Raw genomic sequence first — 25,789 nt, 5'->3', positions numbered from 1 at the left:
ATTATCTCAACCGATGCAGAAAAAGTATGTGACAAAATTCATCACCCTTTAATGATAAAAACCCTACCCATAGCAGGAATAGAATAAAACCAACTCAACATAATAACGGCCATATGTGGAAAACCCAGATCTATCATATTCAATGGGGAAAGACTGAAGGCTTTCTCTCTAAGACTAAAAACAAGACAATAATGAGAATTTTCATTACTTCTATTCAACATAATACTGAACTACTAGTTAGCGTTGGAAGAGAAATAAAATGCATCCACACTGGAAAGGAAGAAATTAAAGAAGACACCAATAAGTGGAAAGATACCTCGTGTCCCTGGATTAGAAGACTCAATGTTGTTCAGATGTCAATATCACCCAAGTGATCTACAGATTCAATGCAACATCTATCAAAACCCCAACAACATTTTTTGCAGGAATAGAAATATCCATTATAAACCCATATGGAATCTCAGGTACCCAGAGTAGCCAAAATCATTTTGAGAAAAGATGAACAAAGATTGAAATCTCACACTTCTTGATTTCAAAACTTACTAGAAAGCTACAGTAATAAAGAGTGTGGTACTGGCATGACAACAGATGTAATTACCAATGAAATAGAATACAGAGCCCAGAAATAAACCCTCACATACATGGTCAAATAATTTTTGACATTGGGGCCAAGATGATTCAATGGGGAAAGGACTGTTGTTTCAACTGCTTCAAATGCTGATGGGAAAACAGGATATCCACATATAAAATAATGAAGTTGGATCGTTACCCTACTCCATATATAAAAAATTTACTCAAACAGATCAAAGGCCTGAACATAAGTCCTAAAACAGTAAAACTCTTATACAAATACATAGGGGAAATTATTTATAACATTGGATTTGGCAATGATCTTTTGGATATGACTCTCTAAAAGTACAAAGTATGAAAAAAATAGATAAATAGGATTTAATATAAAAAATTTGCACATCAAAGGGTGTTATCATCAGAATGAAAAAGCAACCGATGGAATGAAAGAAAAAATTTGCAAATCACATATCCGACAAGGGGTTAATATAGAGAATATATGAAGAATTCCTATAATTCAACAGCAAAAAGAAAAACAACCTGATTAAAAGATGGGCAAAGGACTGGAATATACCTTTCTATAAAGAAGATATACAAATGGCCAATAGCACCTGTTAAGATGTGCAACATACCTAATCATTAGAGAAACTCAAATCACAACCACAAAAAGGTACCACTTAAAATCCATTGGAATAACCATGAAAAACAAAAGAAAACAATGTTGGTGAAGATGTACAGAAATCGGAATCCTTCTGCTTTGTTGGTGGGAATAGAAAATGGTGCAGCTGCAATGGAAAACGGTATGGTGGTCCTGCAAACATTTAAAAATAGGGAGGACCTTCAAGATGGCAGAGGAGTGAAACATAAAGATCACCTTCCTCTCCACAAATACATCAAAAATACACCTACATGTGGAACAACTCCTACAGAACACCTACTGAACACTGGCAGAGGGCCACAGACTTCACAAAAGGAAAGAAACTCCCCACATACATGGGTAGGGCAAAAGAAAAAAAGAAAAAAACAGAGACAAAAGAATAGGGACAGGACATGCACCTATGAGAGGGAGCAGGGAGGGAGGAAATGTTTCCACACACTAGGAAGCCCCTTCACTGGTGGAAATGGGGGGTGGGCGGGGTGGGGGAAGCATCGGAGCCACAGAGGAGAGCACAGCAAAAGGGGTGCAGAGGGCAAAGCAGAGAGATTCCCGCACAGAGGATCAGTGCCGACCAGCACTCACCAGCCTGAGAGGCTTGTCTGCTCACCTGCTGGGCGGGTGGGGGCTGGGAGCTGAGACTCGGGATTCGGAGGTCAGATCCCAGGAAGACGACTGGGGTTTGCTGCGTGAACACAGCCTGAAGGGGGCTAGTGCGCCACAGCTAGCTGGGAAGGAGTCCGGGAAAAAGTCTGGAAATGCCTAAGATTCAGGAGACTATTTTTCTGGGGTGCACGAAGAGAGGAGATTCAGAACACTGCCTAAACAAGTTTCAGAGACAGGCGCGAGCCACGGCTATCAGCGTGGACAGCAGAGACAGGCATGAAACTCTAAGGCTGCTGCTGCAGCCAACAAGAAGCCAGTGTGCAAGCATAGGTCACTATCCACACTTCCCCTCCCAGGAGCCTGTGCAGCCCACCACTGCCAAAATCCCGTGATCCAGGGACAACTTCCCTGGGAGAACACAGGGCATGCCCCAGTCTGTTGCAATATCACGCTGGCCTCTGCCACTGCAGGCTCACACTGCATTCCATACCCCTCACTCCTCCTGCCTGAGTGAGTCAGAGTCCCCTAATCAGCTGCTCCCTTTAACTCGCTCCTGTCTGCATGAAAAACAGATGCCCGAGGGTGACTTACATGCAGAGGCGGGGCCAAATCCAAAGCTGAACACCAGCAGCTGTGCAAACAAAGAAGTGAAAGGGAAATTTCTCTGTGCAGCCTCAGGAGTAGCGGATTATATCTCCACAATCAAACTGATGTACCCTGCATCTGTGGAATACCTGAATAGACAATGAATCATCCCAAAATTGAGGCAGTGGACTTTGGGAGTAACTGTTGACTTTGGGTTTGCTGTATGTGACTGAATAGTTTCTGATTTCATGTTTACATTGGTATAGATTTTAGTGCTTGTAATCATTGGTGGATTTGTTGATTGCTTTGGTTGCTCTCTTATTTTTTTTATTAAACTGTTTTTACTATTTTTATTTTAATAATTTTTAAAATTTTTTATTTTAATAACTTTATTTTATTTTTTTCTTTCTTTCTTTTTTTTCTACATGTTCCTCTGAGCCGTGTGGCTGACAGGGTCTTGGTGCTCTGGCCAGGTGTCAGGCCTGAGAGTCTGAGGTGAGAGAGCCGAGTTCAGGACATTGGTCCACCAGAAACCTCTTGACTGCATGTAATGTCAAATGGTGAAAGCTCTCCCAGAGATCTCCATCTCAACGCTAAGATCCAGCTCCAGTCAACGACCAGCAAGCTCCAGTGCTAGACACACCATGCCAAACAACTAGCAAGACAGGAACACAACACAACCCATTTGCAGAAAGTCTGCCTAAAATCATACTAAGTTCACAGATACCACAAAACACACCACCAGACGCAGCCCTCCCCACCAGAAAGCCAAGATCCAGGCCCACCACCAGAACACAAGCACCAGTCCCTACCACCAGGAAGCCAACACAAGCCACAGAACCAACCTTACCCATAGGGGGCAGACACCAAAAACAATGGGAACTATGAACCTGCAGCCAGAAAAAAGGAGACCCCAAACACAGTAAGTTAAGCAAAATAGGAAGACAGAGAAATACGCAGCAGATGAATGAGCAAGGTAAACACCCACCAGACCAAACAAATGAAGAAGAAATAGGCAGTCTACCTGAAAAAGAATTCAGAGTAATGATAGTACAGATGATGCAAAATCTTGGAAATAGAATGGAGAAAACACAAGAAACATTTAACAAGGACCTAGAAGAACTAAAGAGCAAACAAACAATGATGAACCACACAATAAATGAAATTAAAAATTCTCTAGAAGGAGAATAACTGAGGCAGAAGAACGGATAAGTGACTGGAAGTTAAGAGAGTGAAAATAACTATCATAGAGCAGAATAAAGAAAAAAGAATGAAAAGAATTGAGGACAGTCTCAGAGACTGCTGGGACAATATTAAACACACCAATATTCAAATTATAGGGGTCCCAGAAGAAGAAGAGACAAAGAAAGGGAATGAAAAAATATTTGAAGAGATTATAGTTGAAAACTTCCCTAATATGGGAAAGGAAATAGTCAATAAAGTCCAGGAAGGGTAGAGAGACCCAGGAAGGGTAGAGAGACCCATACAGCATAAATCCAAGGAGAAACACACCAAGACACATATTAATCAAACTATCAAAAATTAAATACAAAGAAAAAATATTAAAAGCAGCAAGGGAAAAGCAACAAATAACATACAAGGGAATCCCCATAAGGTTAACAGCTGAACGTTCACCAGAAACACTGCAAGCCAGAAAGCAGGGGCAGGATATATTCAAAGTGATGAAAGGAAAAAACCTACAACCAAGATTTCTCTACCCAGCAAGGATCTCATTCAGATTCGACAGAAAGTTAAAACCTTTACAGACAAGCAAAAGTTAAGAGAATTCAGCACCACCAAACCAGCTTTACAACAAATGCTAAAGGAACTTCTGTAAGTGGGAAACACAAAAGAAGGAAAAGACCTACAATAACAAACCCAAAACAATTAAGAAAATGGTAATAGGAACATACATATCGATAATTACCTTAAATATAAATGGATTAAATACTCACACTAAAAGACAGACTGGCTAAATAGATACAAAAACCAGACCTGTATATATGCTGTCTAAAAGGGACCCACTTCAGACCTAGGGACACATACAGACTGAAACTGAGGGGATGGAAAAAGTTATTCCATGCAAATGGAAAGCAAAAAAAGCTGGAGTAGCAATTCTTATATCAGACAAAATAGACTTTAAAATAAAGACTGCTACAAGAGACAAAGAAGGACACTAAATAATGATCAAGGGATCAATCCAAGAAGAAGGTATAACAATTGTATACATTTATGCCCCAAACATAGGAACACCTCAATACATAAGGCCAAAGTTAATAGCCATAAAAGGGGAAATCAACAGTAACACAATTATAGTACAGGATTTTAACACCCCACTTGCACCAATGGACAGATCATACAAAATGGAAATAAATAAGGAAACACTTTAAATGACACATTAAACAAGATGGACTTAATTGATATTTATAGGACATTCCATACAAAAACAACAGAATACACTTTCTTCTCAAGTGCTCATGAAACATTCCCCAGGATAGATCATATCTTGAGTCACAAATTAAGCCTTGGTAAATTTAAGAAAATTTAAATCATATCAGGTATCTTTTCTGACCACAACGCTATGAGACTAGATATCAATTACAGGAAAAATACTGTAAAAAATGCAAACACATGGAGACTAAACAATACACTGCTAAATAACCAAGAGATCAGTGAAGAAATCAAAGAAGAAATCAAAAACTACCTAGAAACAAATGACAATGAAAACACGATGACCCAAAACCTACGGGACGCAGCAAAAGCAGTTCTAAGAGGGAAGTTTATCGCAATAAAATCCTACCTTAAGAAACAAAAAAATCTCAAAAAAACCCCCCTAACCTTACACCTAAAGCAATTAGAGAAAGAAGAACAAAGAAAATCCAAAGTTAGCAGAAGGAAAGAAATCATAATAATCAGAACAGAAATAAATGAAGAAGAAATGAAAGAAACAATAGCAAAGTTTAATAAGATTAAAAGCTGATTCTTTGAGAAGATAAATAAAATTGATAGACCATTAGCCAGGCTCATCAAGAAAATAAGGGAGAAGACTCAAATCAACAGAATTAGAAATGAAAAAGGAGAAGTAACAAATGACACTGTAGACATACAAAGGATCAAGAGAGGTCACTACAAGCAACTATATGCCAATAAAATGGACAACTTGGAAGAAATGGACAAATTTTTGAAAAGCACAACTTTCCGAGACTGAACCAGGAAGAAATAGAAAATATAATCAGATCAATTACAAGCACTGAAATGGAAACTCTGATTAAAAATCTTCCAACAAACAAAAGCTCAGCACCAGATGGCTTCACAGACAAATTCTATCAAACATTTAGCGAAGAGCTAACACCTATCTTTCTCAAACTCTTCCAAAATATAGCAGTGGGAAGAACACTCCCAAACACATTCTACGAAACCACCATCATCCTGATACGAAAACCAGAAAAAGATTTCACAAAAAAAGGAATTTACAGGTCAATATCACTGATGAACATAGATGCAAAAATCCTCAACAAAATATTAGCAAACAGAATCCAACAGCACATTAAAAAGATCATACACCATGATTAAGTGGGGTTTATCCCAGGTATGCAAGGATTCTTCAATATATGCAAATCAATCAATGTGATACTCATATTAACAAATTGAAGGATAAAAATCATATGATCATCTCAATAGATGCAGAAAAAGTTTTCGACAGAATTCAACACCCGTTCATGATAAAAACCCTCGAGAAAGTAGGCATAGAGGGAACTTACCCCAACATAATAAAGGCTACATATGACAAACCCACAGCCAACATCATTCTCAGTGGTTAAAAACAGAAAACATTTCTACTAAGATCCGAAACAAGACAAGGTTGCACACTCTCACGACTATTATTCAACATAGTTTTGGAAGTTTTAGCCACAGCAATCAGAGAAAAAAAAGAAATAAAAAGAATCCAAATGTGAAAAGAAGAAGTAAAACTGTCACTGTTTGCAGATGACATGACACTATACATAGATAATCCTAAACATGTTACCACAAAACTAATAGAGCTCATCAATGAATTTGGTAAAGTAGCAGGATACAAAATTTATGCACAGAAATCTCTTGCAATCCTATACACTAATGATGAAAAATCTGAAAGAGAATTTAAGGAAACACTCCCATTTACCAGTGTAACAAAAAGAATAAAATACCTAGGAATAAACCTACCTAAGGAGACAAAAGACCTGTATGCAGAAAACTATAAGACATTGCTGAAAGAAATTAAAGATGATACAAACAGATAGAGAGATATACCTTGTTCTTGGATTGGAAGAATCAACACTGTGAAAATGATTTTACTACCCAAAGCAATCTACAGATTCAATGCAATCCCTATCAAGCTACCAATGGCATTTTTCACAGAACTAGAACAAAAAATTTCAAAATCTGTATGGAAACACAAGAGATCCCGAATAGCCAAAGCAATCTTGAGAAAGAAAAATGGAGCTGGAGGAATCAGGCTCCCTGACTTCAGACTACACTACAAAGTTACAGTAATCAAGACAGTATGGTACTGGCACAAAAACAGAAATAAAGGTCAATAGAACAGGATAGAAAGCCCAGAGATAAATCTACGCACATATGGACACCATATCTTTGGTAAAGGAGGCAAGATTATACAATGGAGAAAAGACAGCCTCTTCAATAAGTTTTGCTGGGAAAATTGGACAGCTACATGTAAAAGAATGAAATTAGAACACTCCCTAACACCATACACAAAAATAAACCCAAAATGGATCAAAGACCTAAATGTTTATAGGCTAGACACTATAAAACTCTTAGAGGAAAACATAGGCCGAACACGCTATGACATAAATCACAGCAAGATCCTTTTTGCCCCACCTCCTAGAGAAATGGAAATAAAAAGAAAAAGAAGCAAATGGGACCTAATGAAACTTAAAAGCTTTTGCACAGCAAAGGAAACCATAAACCAGATGAAAAGACAACCCTCTGAATGGGAGAAAATATTTGGAAATGAAGCAACTGACAAAAGATTAATTTCCAAAATATACAAGAAGCTCATGCAACTCAATGTCAAAAAAACAAACAACCCAATCCAAAAATGGGCAGAAGACCTAAATAGGCATTTCTCCAAAGAAGTTATACAGATTGCCGACAAACACATGAAAGGATACTCAACATCACTGATAATTAGAGAAATGCAAATTAAAACTATAATGAGTTACCACCTCACACAAGTCAGAATGGCCATCATCAAAAAATCTACAAGCAATAAATGCTGGAGAGGGTGTGGAGAAAAGGGTACCCTCTTGCACTGTTGGTGGGAATGTAAATTGATAAAGCCACTATGGAGAACAATATGGAGATTCCTTATAAAACTAAAAATAGAACTACCATATAACCAAGCAATCCCTCTACTGGGCATATACCCTAAGAAATCCATAATTAAAAGGGTCATGTATCACACTGTTAATTGCAGCACTATTTACAATAGCCAGTACATGGAAGCAACCTAAGTGTCCATTGACAGATGAATAGATAAAGAAGATGTGGTACATATATACAATGGAATATTACTCAGCCATAAAATGAAATGAAATTGAGTTATTTGTAGTGAGGTGGATGGACCTAGAGTCTGTCATACAGAGTGAAGTAAGTCAGAAAGAGAAAAACAAATACCGTATGCTAACACATATATATGGAAACTAAAAAAAAAAAAAAAAAGGTTCTGAAGAACCTAAGGGCAGGACAGGAATAAAGATGCAGATGTAGAGAATGGACTTGAGGACAAGGGGAGGGGAAGGTAAGCTGGGACACAGTGAGAGAGTGGCATGGACATATATACACTACCAAATGTAAAACTGATAGCTAGTGGGAAGAAGTCGCATAGCACAACGAGATCAGCTCGGTGCTTTGTGACCACCTAGAGGGGTGGGATAGGGAGGGTGGGAGGGAGATGCAAGAGGGAAGGGATATGGGGATATATGTATACGTATAGCTGATTGACTTTGTTATACAGCAGAAACTAACACACCGTTGTAAGTGGTTATACTCCAATGAAGATGTTAAAAAAAACATTTAAAAATAGAATTGCCATATGATAAAGCAACTCTACTTCTGTGTATATACCCAAAAGAATTGAAAGCAAAGGATTAAACAGATATTTGTACACCTATATCCTAGCAGCATTATTCACAGTAGCCAAAAGGTGAAGCAACACAATTGTGCATTGACAAATGAATGGATAAAGAAAATGATGTGGTATGTGCATATAATATAATATTTTTTCAGATTTAAAAGGAAAGGAAATTTGGATAAATGCTATAACATGGATGAGCCTTGAATAATTATTGCTAGGCTAAGTAAAATAAGCCAGACACAAAAGGATTATTTATTATTCCACTTTTATGAGGTACCTAGAATTATGAAATTCATAGAAAGGGAAAGTAAAATGGTGGCTGCCAGTGACTGTGGTGTGGGAAGAATGGGCATTTATTTTTTAATAAGGATGGAGTTTCTGCTTGAGGAAATGAAAAATATTTCTGGAGATGGATGATGGTAATGTTTTCACAACAATGTAAATGTATTTCATGCCACTGAATTGTGCAGTTAAAAATGGTTAAAAGTGTAAGTTTTATGTGATGTATATTTTGCCACACTAAAAATATCTAGCATAATGAAGAGGTGATCAAATACTACTTTGCTAACTTTGGGGAAAACTGATATGGATAATCTCAGTGTGACATATATTTGACTATAATATATTATATATTGAGACAGTAATTGAACTCTTTTATGTTTTGCATAATGTTAAAATAAAATTTGTTTGCATCTCTTAAGATCCAATCTCAGGAAAAACATTCCAGATATACACTGAGTAGCAGGGAGCTGGTCACTTAGGATTAAACTTTAAAAAAACAGAAAAAAAAAGAAAAAGTCTATCATAAATCAATTATTCCCTATAAGAAACGAAGTATTAGCATCATCAATTATGCTTTTCAGAAGAAAAATAATATTCATATTCTTTCCTTTAGTCTTTTTTCCCTACATTATATCCTACATATCACTGCTAAATCAATTTCCCCCAAATTATTTTCTTTGTGATATTCCATTTCTCCAAATTTAATTATCCTTTTGCCTACAAGATGAAATCCAAAAGTTTCCACCTTGACATTTCAGGCTATCAAAAAATCTGGTGCTTAATTGTGTTTTTGAATTGCTCTTCCAAATTGTTTCAACCTAAAGTCTCTGCTCATATCTATGAAGTTTTCTCCTTTATATTCAGGGTTTTGGCTGTGCTTTTTCCTAGACCTGAAATTCCCTCCATTCTTTTTTATGCCTACAAAGTACAAATTCTAACTAGTTCATGAATTTCCCTTGAGGACTCCATTTGTATTGATCTCTGTCTTCTGAATTCTGATAACCTTACTGACTGTAAATTTGTCACTTGGATGTGGTTAATATTATCAACTGTTATGTTTGTGCATATAGATATATATTTTTCTATCTTGAAAGGGAACATGAATGGTAAAACAACAAAGTAATATGACTGACATTTTAAAAAACACAGTGCACTTTGTTTGTCCAGATGAATGTCTCCCATTCAAAGAAGTTACCTTTGGGAAATTAAATACTTAATGAAATAGAGTCATTGTTCAGAACATTATTAACACCTCTGGGAATTCTTCCAGTTTATTTTGTAGTGATAAGCCTTCATCCTTTGAGGATTGATTTTGTTTTCAAAACAGTAAAGTTATTTTGATTTGAGCTGGTGAATAGTTGAATGATATAGCTTGTAATAAAATTTATTTATTCTTACATTTCTTTTGTCTCATTTTATAGGGTGACTATCAAATGATAAAACAACATATTCTTTTTATACATTTCTTATGATGAATCTGGAACACATAAGGAGGATTTCTTCACAACATTTCGAGCCTAGGAGTAAGTGTACAACTTTACAAAGGATTATACCTCTGTAAGAATTAATACTTATTTGGAAGACTACTTTCTGGTAGCTTAAAAATCCTTCTTATTTCTGAAAAAAAAATAACCAAATAAATACATGAATAAAAAGGAATATTTTACCGTTCCACACAGTCAGAAAGTCTGGAGCAATGGTTAGAAGCAGGGGCATCATGACCCCCAACAACATATAAGAATCCATTGTATGTTGCAACTCCCACACCTCCACGTCTTTTGGACATTGGAGCACACAGACTCCATTTGTTAGTATGTGGGTCAAAGTATTCCATAGATTTGAGGCAGGAACTTCCATCACGTCCACCAATAGCATATAGCCTAGAAAAAAGACAGAAGTGTGTGTGTGTGTGTGTGTGTAAATTTGTGCATAGAATGAAAGTGACAGAACCTTGTGCAAAACATTGAACTGTGTATTCTACTCCCTTAGTATTTTACAGTGAATGGCCTGAATTTGTGAATGGATAGTTACCTAAAGGCATTTGTTAAGGTCTACCTTACCCTAAACCTCTCTGTTTCATCATTTTTGTGAAAGTTACTTTGACATAATATAATAGATTAAAGGATCCCATTGGAAATGAAGTACAGAGGAAGAAGGGAGATATCAGAATTGTTGGTAGTATTTGTCAGTTAAACCTCAATAAAGCTAAACATTTTTAAAGAAAGGTAAGATGTTTCCAAAACCCAACTATGGCAACCTTACAATTTTAGCTAGGTTTAATTGCCTAGCATTAGAATCCCTGTTGTTTTCTATGAACTATTTTATTTAGTGTAAAAAAAATTGTAACTAAGAAGATATTAATTTAATAAGTAACTAAGGGAATAGAAAAAAACCTAGAAACCAGATTTTTTTCCTAGAAAGATATATTGGCTATGACATTTCTCTCATAAATTTTAAATGCCAATTCTTTTGATGAGCAGTATTTTTAATCTAATTTAAATTTAATCCTGCATCAATAAAGAAGATAAACATTTATTAAACTATAAGTCTATAATTGCCCTTCATGCTCAATTGTGAACAATAGCAAGTCAGAAAGATAAAATTAAATTAGTCAGATTCTATGATTTCAGCTTCTTCTGTAATAGGTAGGAGATTGCTACTGAGTCACCTGATATCATTCAGGTTAGACAAGAGATAATCAGATTTAGGAGAATTTTAAGCTCTAAGACACTGTAAGTCTGGGTCTCCTCTTAACTATAGACATTTCTTACTCCTTGCACAAGGTGCTAAAATTGAAATTGAATTTTAATTGAAATTGTATTGAAATTTCTACTGAACCCAATTATGTGGTGAGATATTGGCTTTATGCATATGCATAGTCAGTACAGACACACAAGGCTGTCTCCTGCCACTGACCCATCCTGGTGTCTGAATTTTTCATCATTCAAGTCTCTCCTATATGCTGGTCATTATCTCCAAAGGTTCCTTGTCAGAAAGCACATAATTACCTGCAAGAAGAACAATTCAAGCTCGTAGAAACCTCTAACATCATTGGGTTTCAATATATTAGCTTCTCTTATAGGCAAGCGATCAGGAAGAGGGAAAGATTCGGAAAGATGGTACTAGTTGTAATTCTAAAACACTCAGGAGGGTGAGTAGTAAAGAACAAAAAGACTTGGCCTTTTACAAAGACTTACCAAAGTTTTGATAAGTCAAGAATAAGTTATAATGTAAAAAATGGTAGCTTCTTGAGGGTAAGATTGGAACTGGTTTGCTTCTCAAATTTAATGTACACACAAGTCACTTGAGGATCTTGTTAAAATGTCTATTCTGATTCAGGGGGTCTAGGCTGGGGCTAAGATTCAGCATTTCTAAATAGATCTCAGGTAATGCTGATGCTACTGGTCTCAGGACCACACTGGAGTAGCAAAGGACTACAGGATATTTAATTAAATGTTCATTTTAGATAAGTATTTTCCATCATAATGAAGGGAGAGTTCCAACAAAGGCCTTTTACTATCGATAACTAGGATGTCCTGGTCACTGGGAATGCTTATTGATTGGTGGATCACATCACTGAAGTGCTGTACCACATGAAATGGGAGCAAAAGCATGCATGCTTGGGTTTACTCACTTGTTGTTTAATGCGACAACACCAACGGTGCTTCTAGGAGTTGACATACTGGCCACATAATTCCACTGACGTCCCTCAGGGTCCCATCTTTCTACAGTGTTTAGATAACTCCATCCATCATGACCACCAACAGCATACATTGGTCCTTCAAGTGTGGCTACGCCTAAAGGGTAAAAATAGCATGAGGGCTCACCTAGGTAGGCCACACACAATGGATGTTGTTTCATTTTGCGAGGAACTGACTGCTTAAAAATGTGTTTTTATCTCTTAAATGGTTTTGTAAATAATCATTTAATGAATAATTTACTGATCTTGATTTAAAAGTGAATATGGTCTTTTAACCCTAGGAAATTTTCAGGCATAGTTAGGGTATCATGATTGTAATGCTGAAGTCAAAGGAAGTAGTGGGACACACCTTTTCTCAGAATTAATAGAAAAGTGAAGATGATTTTTTTTTCTGGCATAATTTCAATGTTATTTTTCGAATGTAAGTGATAGATGAGATATGATATTGAATCTTAGATAAATCTTAGAATTGTAGGCTAACTGTGATAGGTCTTTCTACTTCCTGATTTTTATTATAGGGATAAAAAAAGATTCCCATGAGATAACTAAGTAGACAGGGATTTTTGAGGTTTAGTTAGAAATTTGTTCTAGTAGATACTATAAATAGCCCCTTTCTGCTTCTCATCTGCTCTGGGAATTCACGTAACTGGTTCCTCCCCACCTCACCTTCTTCACCATCTCAATCCGCCTCTCAGAGGTATACCCTCATCACTTCTCCTGTCTCTTTAGTAATATCAATTAGAATTTAACAATTTGCTCTGATTTCTCTGTAAGATATGTTTTCTAAAAATCACACTGACAGAACTGAGCTGAATAATTACATAGTCTATCATTTGATATAGATAATTTATCAGATATTTTGGGGCAAACGATACCAGTCGTGGATATGGCATGCTTTATCTGTGTAAAAGTCAGTTCTTAAAGAACAATGCAATTATTCGGCTTTTTTTTTTTTTTTAAGAAACTCTATGTTATTGAATCGTATGGAGTCTAGCATGAAGAAAGATATACCTTGAAAATACACAGGAGAATCAAAGTTCCCCACTGTTTCAGAAGTCTCCATTCCTTCTTAAACTTTTTTTGAACCTCTGGATTAAGTATAATTTAGAGCTGCTCTCAACCAAAGTGTTTTTTCTAAATATTTCTGCCTTCAAACTGTATCCTAAGGCTTTTGCCTAAATATAGATTTGCTTCTTATATGAAGGGACACTAGAAACTAGTCCCTTGAAACAATGAAACAAAGAAACAATGTCTCTCCATTATCAAGTGTTCTTTTCTCTAAATTGAGTTTACAAAAAAACTCGCTGTTGTAGTTTCGTGCTCTTCAACAATATATTCCTTCTAAAAGATTTTATCCTTCCTGAAGTGGGACCCCTTTAAAATACCGGTAGAATGGAGATAGGATTACAACAAGTATGACATCTGAAACAAGAAAAAACTTTCACAGTCTTTTATCATTTGCTTAAGCTTTTCAGCATTTTGGAAACATTTTCACTAAGCGTTTGGCTACATCTCAGTGATGTGCAGCTTAATTTAATTGTAATTTTATTTTTTTTTTCAGATGGATGACCTTTATTATTTATTTTTAATTGGGGTATAGTTGTTTCACAACGTTGTGTTAGTTTCTACTCTACAGCGGAGTTCCCTGTGCTATACAGCAGGTTCTCATTAGTTATCTATTTTATACATATTAGTTAGTGTATTCCAGCTTAATTTAATTTTTAAAAAGCTCTACTAACTGTACATTCTTTAGAAAGTATGTAATGTTAAGCTCTTACCTAAGCCATGCCTATGTGTTGACATGGGAGGCATCACCGTCCAGATTTTGCCAACTGGATTAAAACATTCCACAGTATTCAAAGTTTTTAAACCATCTCTTCCTCCCACGACGTAGAGCTTATTATCAATAACAGCAACTCCAAACTGAAGCCTACGGCCACTCATGGTGCCAATATGTAGCCAGCTGTTGGTCCTGAGGTCATATTTTTCTATTGTAGTGGTACCTGTTAAAGAAATATTGAACAATGGTAAAAACTGCTTGTATAAAAATTTTAATTGGCATCATTCATATTATATTTATGTATCTATCATTTATAGCATAGAATCAGTGATTGCAACTCAAATTAAAATAAGTAGCCCAGATGATTCTCCAACCTGGGAGGCAAGATAAGGATAATATTTCGCCACTTCTGAATCCAAATAGAGGAGTCAGCATAAAATAGTTTATTTAATATATATAGTTTATATGCTTATAATGGCTTCTTTGGCTATAATAAGCTGTTGGTAGTACTAACACAGGTGTCAAACACCATATTTTACAACCACAAATTACTTCGGAATCTAGTACTGACTGTCTACATATCCATTACGGTTTTAATTACCTATGACCATTCAATATATTAATGTATGCCCTTTTATTTTGTTCAGTTTGGTGTGTGTGTGGGTTGACTTAAAATACAAACGACTAAAAGAACAGAAATGAAAATTCCTTTTAAATGGAACTTCAGTGTTGATTCACATAATGTTCCATGATGGTAACACAAAGGATTATAATTAATAATATAATTATTTATATTTATATTATTTATGTATTATAATTAATAATGAAATTCTGATGTATTACCTTCTTTATGTGTTAATGAAAGTTCAATTTTCTACTCAATTACTGAAATACCAAATTTACTACCATAGTATACTGTCACTACTGCCATAGTAAATTGTCACTACTTCATAATAAATTATTACCCCTGTAGGCAATGCTTTTTACCAGTCATCAACAATAGCTGTTGTTATTTTTTAATAAAAATTGATTCTGCACAACAGGAAAGTTTCTAATAACCAAAGTGAGAAATGAAAGAATTAGACGATTCACATGCATAGCGCACCTAAGAGAGCTTGTGACAGATTTAGGGAATTTCAACCCAATTTCACAATGCCAACCATAGGAATAAGCAAAAACACTTTTCGGTTGTCTACTGGGAGATTTGTGGAGAAAATATAATCCATTAGTTAAGATGAAAGCATAGTTAATATCTGAAGCCTTTTCACTGGCGAATTATAAGGCTACAGTATAGGGATTTAGGCAGAGTGTATATTATGTCTATGGCTGCTTCTGAAAGTTTTTCTTTTTATATTGGACTAATGGAAACAGTGTTTATATCTTTTTAGGTCTTTTCTGGTGAATAGTGCACTATAAATATTTTTGTCTCAAGAGTTTGGATTTTCACAATAAAAACATGCGAATATGCAGGCACTCATTTACTCTTTCTCTTTAATCCCTGCATCTTTCATTGACAATGTGGATTTGGCTGAATGCTGATTTACAGAGAGCAATCGCTCTATTGACTATATTTATTGCTGAGAGGTCAAATAACACCACCTAGCTTTTATATAATAAATGTCTCTGGATGATACTGTTACAACTGGAATACCTACAAACAAACTCACATCTACTTTCACTCGTCAAGCAGTCAATATTCTCTGTCTGTTTTCATACCTTTCCACTTCTTCATTCCAATCTTCCCACATCTGTCTTCCTATCCACTCTTTTCTATTTTAACTTTTCATTTTGAACTCTTTTCATTAGTGGAATTTACCAAAAAGCCAATTTAGATTAGGAACTGAAGGCTAGGGTGCACTAATTATTAAGATTATGGAGTTATTAATGGTGAAGTAATTAGGAAATTGTAGAAGGCTACATAAATCAGCTGTATGTTGAAGATTTACATTGAAATGATGAAGTCTGCTTCATGCCAAGTTCATTTTTTCCAGACATTAGATAAAATATAAAAGACAAATTGACCCCATATCTACTATTTGCATCTATGAACATATATGACTTGTAGTTCTGTATCTTGAATTCTGAAAATTTCTTTATCCCATTTGCCTACTTCCACAATTGGTCCAACTAATCAAAATGTAAATCCTCTAGCTAGCTTATTATGGCAGCTCTATATTTGATAGGAAAACTTAGATTTTTTTTTTTTTTTACTAATCTCTCTCTTTAGGACTCACTTCATAATTTTTCTGTGTATATTGGCCTTCTGCACTTAAACGTTGCAAATATTGTTTCTTATTTCATTTCAAAGCTCCTATTCAACCCTCACTTATGATCTATTCAAGAGGGAACAAAACCAGCCAAACTTTGTAGTATTATTTGGAACATGATAGTTCCTGCAGTTGTGAATATATCTGATGTAGTGATTTCCTCCATCTATTTTTAAAATGAAATAAAAATCACTATATTAGCTTTTAATTTGTCCCTTGCCATATTGTCTCTCAGAATTCATTGTTTTTAATAAATGAAAGGTTACTGAATACCTTGTATTCACAAAAGCCCACAGTTTACCATTTGGCCATTTAAAATTTTTGACTCTGTGATCATACTTACAACTTTTTGATGACTCTTTTAATATAATGGTAGGAGTTATAGTTAACTCCAGCCACTTGTCTGATATCTATATTTAGCAACTAATTCCAAGTTAACTGTATGAGTCAGAAAGGTAATTAAAGACTGAGGAAGTACTGTATTGCCTAAACATCAAAATGTGAAAGTTCAAAAAGTATCTTAAAAAAGATAAATGAAACAACACACCGTAAGAAAAGGCATGCATATAGAAATTTTTTTAAGAATGTAAATTGATATGTTTTAAATGTAATACTGATTTATATAGATAAATGCTAACACTTTAATGTTTTTGCTTTACTTAGTTTTTCTTTCTTTCTTTCTTTTCTTTCTTTCTTTTTTTGCTCTTAAGTGTTCACCCTGATTTTTAAATAGATTCTAAAACCTTCAAAGAGAGGGGTCAGTTTTGTTGTTGTTGTTCTTTCATCTAAAATAGTGGCAGTATAGCAAAAAGGAACACAAAATTTGAGTAATAATTCTCTTTCCCTTAGTTATAGATGTTTGCCCTTGGCTTGACTATCTAACCTTAAGGACCTTAGTTTCCTCATCTGCAAAATTGGGGTAATAAAATCTATCTTGTAGCATTATTGTGAGGATTAGAAATGATGCTTGCAAAATGCCAACCAAGGATCAGGTACTCAAAAATAATAGTTTTTACTATTATTGTAGTTGTCTGCAACTTCCCTTAGAGATTTTTATATTTCCATACACTAGGTATTCCAAGAGTCTCAAAATGATGGTTTTACTTCCTTCCATATAAAACTGTGGTAGTAGAGTCAAGGGATCATAGGCTCACATTTCACTCATTTCTGTAAGCTAATAAGGAGTTGTAGATACTTATTACCATCTTGTGCAACACATTCATTTGTGTAATGTTAACTTAAAAAAAACAGGAACCTGAAAAAATAACAAAAATAGTAGCAAACAGAAAAACCAAACAAATAAACATAAAGTTTTCCATTTCTCACTCTGCAGGTTAGGCTTTTTTTTTTTTTTTTTTTTAATCAGAAACTAAGCATAGCTGTGCTTGCATTTTGTACTTAGTACCCTTTTGATATAAATATCAAATAAGACACCTTTTAAATTCTGTTAATGTTCATTCTATTCAACAAAATGCAATAAAATATCATTACTAGACTTGAAATTAATTATAAGATTTCATTGTATTTGTTATTTTCTGAAGAACACTAGTTCTGTGAAGTTTCTCTACTACTTTGGAAATAACTGCATTTGCAAGCTCTTGTTTTATAGGTTTATTATTAATTGACATGTCTCCTATATGGTCTTCCAATTTCCAGTTACACATACCAAAAGAAAGAATTGGTTTCCAGAAGCACAGAACTTTGACTTTTGCAACATTTTCTACAAGGTGTCAAAACATTTCTATGTATGACTTGGCAAATTTTAAGTGGTTGATCTTATTTCCTACACAGCCAATTCTTAATTACAAAGTCCTTGTCTCATTGTTTTGGCAACATGGGTCTATAGACTGAGAAATCAAGTGTAAAAAGACAGAACTATAGTAAAACAAGTTCTAAGAAGTATTCAAGGTAGACATGATGGCTTCAGAAATTTTTCCCTATTCCTATTTGTTGAAATTCTTCTGTAAAATCATTATTTTATTCCAGGATGGAATTGCTGATCTTGTTATCAACACTTCAAGTTTATTTGTAACTGGTCTTTGAGCATCTATCTGGAAATTGACAGCAAGAAGTTAGAGACCACTCTCCTATTTCTGTCAAAAAACAAATTTGGAGGACCCCATCTCTTCCATTTACAATAAATCTTTAAGTTTTCCCTGAAAAGATCTTACATTGCAAAGCAAATACTCAAATTTAAAAATTGTTGCCATAAGAACCACAAAAGACCCCAAATTGCCAACACAACCTTGAGAAAAAAGAACAAAGCTGAAGGTATCACCCTCCCAGACTTCAGACTATACTACAAAGCTAAAGTCATCAAAACAGCATTGTACTTGCACCAAAGCAGACACGTAGATCAATGGTACAGAATAGAAAGCCCAGAAATAAGCCCACACACCTATGGGCAATTAATCTATGACAAAGGAGGCAAGAATATACAATGGAGAAAAGACACTCTTCAACAAGTGGTTCTGGGAAAACTGGAAAATGAGATTAGAATATTCCCTCACACCATATACAAAAATAAAATCAAAATGGTTTAAGTACCTAACTGTAAAACCTGAAACCATAAAACTCCTAGAAAAAAACAGGCAGAACACTATTTGACATAAATCATAGCAATATTTTTTTGGTTCTGTCTCCTAAGGCAAAAGAAATAAAAGCAAAAATAAACAAGTGGGTCCTAATTAAACTTAAAAGCTTTTGCACAGCAAAGTAAACCACCAACAAAATGAAAAGACAACCTATGGAATGGGAGAAAATATTTGCAAATGATGTGGCCTACAAGAGGTTAATATCTAAAATATATAAATAGCCCATACAACTCAATATCAAAAAAAAAAAAAACCCAATCAAAAAATGGCAGAAGAATAGACATTTATCCAAAGAAGACATACAGATGGCTAACTGGCACATGAAAAGATGCTTAGCATTGCTAATTATTAGAGAAAGGCAATCAAAACCACAATGAAATATCACCTTACACATGCCAGATGACTATCATCAAAAAGTCTCCAAATAACAAATGTTGGAGAGGATGTGGATAAAAGGGAACCCTTGTACACTGTTGTTGGGAATGTAAAGTGGTATAACCACTACAGAAAACAGTATGAAGTTTCCTCAAAAAACTAAAAATAGAACTACCATATGATCCAGAAATTACACTCCTGGGCATATATCCAGAAAAAACGAAAACACTAATTCAAAAAGATATATGCACTCCAATGTTCACAGCAGAATAATATACAATAGCCAAGACATAGAAGCAACCTGAGTGTCATCAATAGATAAATGGATAAAAAAAAATATGGTATATATACAATGGAATAGGATTCAGCCACAAAAAGAGTGAAATTCTGCCATTTGTAGTAACATTGAAGGACCTAGACAATATTATGCTTGGTGAAATGTCAGAGTGACAAATACTGTATGATATCACTTATATGTGAAATATAAAATAATACAAATGAATGTATATCCAAAACAGAAATAGACGCACAAATATAGAAAACGAACTAGTGGTTACCAAAGGTTAGAGAGAAGGAGGGAGGGACAAATTAAGGGTATGGGATTAACAGATACAAACTACTATGTATAAAATAGATAAACAGCGAAGATATACTGTGTAGTACAGGATATTATAGCCATTTTCTTGTAATAACCTATAATGGGGTATCATCTGCAAAAATACTGAATCACTATGCAGTTCACCTGAAACTAATATAATACTGTAAGTCTATACTTCAATAAAAATAAATTAAATGTATCCTGAGAGCAATAAATAAATAAATATTGCCATCATAAGAGAGAAGTACCTATTAAGAGTTGAGGAAACACTAATGAAAGGGTTATATACCACAAGGTAAGAATAAAAAAGGTCACAATATTTATATTACCTTATTTATAAGAAATAGCTTTAGATGCACACATTTATATATAGCTTTAATACCGCCCTCATAGTTTGGAGGGTGTTGAGAATACATCTTTTTTGAATGATACTTTCTAAAGTAATTAATTTGTTCCTGTTACCTTTCATGGCATCCATGCCTCCCACAGCATAAAGTGCTCCCACAGTTGATTTTCTAGGCTTCGTCCGAGGGCTTTGCATCATGGGTCTTCTCTCAGGTAAGAGATGATACTTCATAGCTTCCATCAGGAGCTTCTGACACTCAAGATCACCAGTAAACATGGAACTGTTTTCAAGATCTGCCAGTAACTGAAAAGTAATGATGCATGTATATGAAGTAAAGAGCAAACATTAGAAATAGCATTTTCATTTATATAACTTTGGAGAAAACTCAAGCTAATTCTAATGTATGTGTTATTATTTAATATTTTAAGTTACTTAGTAACATATTTTATGATTAAAAGCCTCATGGTAGTAGCGAATTTATTAATGCACATTTATTTGACATATTTTTCCTCTTTTGAATATGTACGTGTAATCTCCAGGAGTGAAAGTGAAAAAGCACTCATAAAATGTGTTACTGAAAGCAAAGTGAATGGCTGTGTCTGCACAGAGCAAGCATCTCCTGCCCCGCTAGAGAAGCAGCCACCTTTTTGGTTGATTTAGGGGAAATGGCACAAACATGCGCAATTAAAATAATATCAGGACTTCACTGGTGGCGCAGTGGTTAAGAATCTGTCTGCCAATGCAGGGGACACGGGTTCGAGTCCTGGTCCAGAAAGATCCCACATGCCGTGGAGCAACTAAGCCTGTTTGCCACAACTACTGAGCCTGCGCTCCTCAACAAGGGGAATCCACCGCAATGAGAAGCCCGTGCACCACAGCGAAGAATAGCCCCCGTTCGCCGCAACTAGAGAAAGCCCATGCACAGCAATGAAGACCCAATGAAACCCTAAATAAATAAATATATTAAAAAAAATAATATCACCATGGGGGCTGCATCTTTATCATCAAATCAAAGCACGAAGCAGGTGCTTTTTATCTGTACATGTACATGTGTACACCAGTAAAGTACATGTATTAGTAACTAGGTAATTCATCATCAATGGTACGTGAGATCAATCCTTTCTAACCATTATTGCCCGGCAGCTAATATGACCCTAATTGAATGGGATAAAAGCTAGGTAAAGTATTCTTCCTGAGATGAGTTGAGGAGAAGTTAAGAGTTTTGTTCAGAATTTTCCAAGGGTCATTTAGATTGGTTCCTTGGAGTCTGGAGTCCACAGTATCATAGGAATTGACAGGAAGAGCAAGCAGGTTGTTGGAATGGAGGTGCTAATCTTACCCCATAAAACTTCCCTGAAGTTTCCTGTTCTTCACTGGTTAACCTCAACCCTGTTCTCACCCCACTTTTTATCCCTGATGGATCACTCTTTTGACTTGGCTGGTGAGACCCCAGGTATTTCCTTAATGCATACTCTGTAGCAAATAGGTTTGAAAACTAGGCTATGTAATTTTTTTTTCTTTTGAAAGTATTCTTCAGACATTTATCACCAGTCTCTTCATATATTCCATTTCTAGAATATTTGTATAAGATTACCCACTACTACCATCGTCAGGAAAAGTTCACACAATCCCACATTCTAGGCATACTCAGGAGTGGGAGGCCAAGGTACCACTGGTTGTGTGTTTCAGCTGGATATTTCCTGTTATTCCAATAAATTAAGAAAAGTCCAACTAAGCACTTTGCTGAAAGAATGTCATGTAGACTTAATAGCAGTATAAAGTTAAGGGCTTCTGATCCTTTACACCAGTGTATTTCAAATTTTTGCATATCTAAGAATCATCTGGAGAACTTGTTAAAATACAGATTCCTTGGCCTCAACCCAATAACTCATTTCAGTTGGTCTGTGGTGGGGGCCCGAGAAACTGAGTTTCAAAGAAGCCCCTGGCTTAAGAGTAAATATGTACTGGGAGTTCAAAAGATGGAAGAGTATAAAGACTCTGAGCTCATCTCCTCTCCCAGGCACACAAAAATTGCAACTATTTATAGGATAACTATTGATGAAAAAGACCAGAACGTACCAGAAAAGATCATCTACAACTAAAGATGTAAAGAAGGAACCACAAGTTGGGTAGGAGGGGTAGAGTCACAATATAGTCAAGACCCATAATCCCGGTGTGGGTGACCCACAAACAGGAGAATAATTACAACTGCAGAGGTTCTCCCCAAAAAGCAAGGGGTCTAAGCCCCACATTGGTCTCCCTAGCCCAGGAGCCCTGCACCAGGAAGACAAGCAACCAGACTATTTGGCTTCAAAGGCCAGCGGGGCTTACATTCAGGAGACTGAGAGGGCTGTGGAAAATAGAGACTCCATATTTAAAGGTCGCACACAAAATCTCACATGCTCTGGGATCCAGGGCAGAAGCAGTAACTTGAAAGGAGACTGTGTCAGATCTACCTGCTGATCTTAGAGGGTCACCAGGAAAGGCAATAGGCAACCAGAGCTCACCCTGGAGTCAGACACTGGCAGCAGCCATTTGTGGGAGCTCATTCTGTAGTGTGGACACTGGTCCTGGTAAGGGCCATTTTGGAATCTTCCCTCTAGCTTATTAGCCTTAGGACCCAGACCTGCCCCCACCCAACAGCCTATAGGCACCAGTACTGGCATGCCTCAGGTGAAGTAACTAACTGAGCAGGGACATAGCCCCACTCACCAGAAGATGTGGTATATATATATATATATATATATATATATATATACACACACACACACACACACACACACACACACACACACACACTCTATACAATGGAATACTACTCAGCCATAAAAAAGAATGAAAATTTGCCATTTGCAACCACAAGGAAGGTCCTGGAGGGTATTATCCTCAGCAAAATAAGTCAGACAATGACAAAGACTGTATGTTATCACTTATATGTGGAATATAAAAACAGTGATACAAACTAGTGAACACAACAAAAAAGAAACAGACTCTACAAAAAATAAATACAGGAGAGGATGTGGAGCAAAGAGAACCCTCCTACACTGTTGGTGGGAATGTAAATTGGTGCAGTCACTATGGAGAACAGTATGGAGGTTCCTTAAAAAACTAAAAATAGAGTTATATGATCCAGCGATACTACTCCTGGGCATATATCTGGAAAAGAAGAAAACTTTAATTTGTAAAGTTACATGCACCCCAATGTTCATAGTAGCACTGTTTACAATAGCCAAGACATGGAAGCGATCTAAGTGTCCATGGACAGATGAATGGATAAAGAAGATGTGGTATATGTATACAATGGAATAATACTCAGCCACTAAAAAGAATGAAATAATGCCATTTGCAGCAACATGGATGGACCTAGAGATTATCATACTAAGTGAAGTTAATCAGAGAAAAACAAATATCATATGATATCACTTATATGCAGAATCTAAAAAAAATGATACAAATGAACTAATTTACTAAACAGAAACAGACTTGGAGATGTAGAAAACAAATTTATGGTTATCAAAGGGGAAGAGGGGGAGGGATAATATAGGAGTTTGGGATTAACAGATACACACTACTAAATATAAAATAGATAAACAACAAGGACCTACTGTATAGCACAGGGAACTATATGCAATATCTTGTAATAATCTATAATGGAAAAGAACCTGAAATAGAATATATATATATGTATATATAACTGGAACACTCTGCTATACACCTGAAACTAACATAACACTGTAAATCAACTATACTTCAATTAAAAAAAAAAGAAACAGACTAACAGATATAGAGAACTAGTGGTTACCAGTGGGGAGAGGGAAGGGGGGAGAGGGAAGTTAGGGGTAGGAGATTAAGAGATGCAAACCACTATGTACGTAATAAATAAGCTATAAGGATATATTGTACCACACAGGGAATATAGCCTATGTTTTATAATAAATATAAATGGCATATAATCTATAAAAATTTTGAATTACTATGTTGTACACCTGAAACTAAGATAATATTGTAAATCAACTGTAACTCAACTAAAAATAAGAGTAAATATGTACTTCCATGGGATTTAATTAACAGCTAAAAGTAAAAAAAAAAAGTAGAGAAGTCATCAGCAAATTAAAATCTATTTTTCAATGTTAACATTTAATTAGAAATTTTTTGCAAATTGATTAATTTTAACGTTTATGAAGCTACTGATCCATTAAGTCCAGAAAAGTCCTTCTTTCCAATGTGAATGATGTTTGAGGACTTTAGCCACAAGTTATATAGCATATGAAGTGTGCATATGTGCCTTATATTCATATATATATATATATGTATATGTATATATATAATATAAATGATATATACTACTGATCAGTTGGCTACAGAGAAATAATTGTGGTTATCACCAATGTTAGAATTATATAGTGAGACTGCACTCCAACCTCACTAAACTTCACATACTAAAATTCAGTATGAGGTGGGTCAATCCTGAGTTTTATCCAAGGGCGTTTGTTTTTAGGATCATTTTTCGTACAATCCTTCTACATGCATGGTGAGGATGCCATTATAATGATGCTCCAGTGCATCTGAAACAATTATAGTATGGTTTCAATCATAGTAGCTAATTACTCATGTTAGTTAGTAGGCATTATCCAGAATCTAACTCCTTCCTAGGGTCTCCTCTGAGATGCTACTGTAATGATTATTATCACCTTGCCTAGAAGGTGGCAGGAAAAGAAAAAGAGTTAAGTTAGTCATTTTCTCTGCTTGTTACAAGTGCTGTTTGGTGAGAGAGGAAACTGAAACTAATGAGTATTCTGAAGTTTGGGGATTATTTGTAGGTTTTTTCCTTAAACCTTTTTCCCTCGCTCTTCATCATTATTAATATTGTTAATTGAAGGCTGTACATGTCCTTCTGTGAAACAAATCCTGTACCAGAAACTCTCTGTATAAAATTAAAAAAAAATAAGGAATGGCTTAATGCCTAGTTGTTGTTTAGAACTATAATTTACATTACCTGGGTAAGTTTCCATACCTGTGGTGGAAGTAATGGCAGTCTGATGTAAGAAAGCAGCATTGCTAGGTCTCGTTGCCTAGCCTGCACATCATGCCTTACCCACTGCATTAGAGCATGGAAAATAGTTTCTTCATTAGGAACATTAATGTCATCACTGCATAAAAGTTTTGAAATCTCATTAGCTGGAAGCAGGAGGAATTCTTGGTTCTTTACTACCTCGATGAAGTGTTCCTAGAAAAGAGAAGTCTTCTACTGAAACTTTGTACTTTAGAAACTTCTTAACAAAATAAGCTTACCAAAGC

The 25,789-nt window shown here is 35.5% G+C and overlaps 1 protein-coding gene across 1 annotated transcript in view; it reads right to left on the bottom strand.

The window, feature by feature from the left end:
- The window catches only part of KLHL4 (kelch like family member 4), a 102,225-nt gene that overhangs the window by 9,400 nt on the left and 67,036 nt on the right, over nucleotides 1–25,789 (bottom strand). Inside the window, exons 5-9 of the mRNA XM_068533299.1 lie at nucleotides 25,506–25,718; nucleotides 20,608–20,794; nucleotides 14,310–14,534; nucleotides 12,466–12,628; nucleotides 10,499–10,711 (exon numbers count right to left, since the gene is read on the bottom strand). Of these exons, the coding sequence (XP_068389400.1) occupies nucleotides 10,499–10,711; nucleotides 12,466–12,628; nucleotides 14,310–14,534; nucleotides 20,608–20,794; nucleotides 25,506–25,718 (1,001 nt within the window). The remainder of the gene's footprint in view (nucleotides 1–10,498; nucleotides 10,712–12,465; nucleotides 12,629–14,309; nucleotides 14,535–20,607; nucleotides 20,795–25,505; nucleotides 25,719–25,789) is intronic.

Source organism: Eschrichtius robustus, chromosome X (assembly GCF_028021215.1).
Source record: "Eschrichtius robustus isolate mEscRob2 chromosome X, mEscRob2.pri, whole genome shotgun sequence".
NCBI lineage: Eukaryota > Metazoa > Chordata > Mammalia > Artiodactyla > Eschrichtiidae > Eschrichtius > Eschrichtius robustus.
Note: the sequence above shows the minus strand (reverse complement) of the source record. Positions and strands in the feature narration are given on the sequence as shown.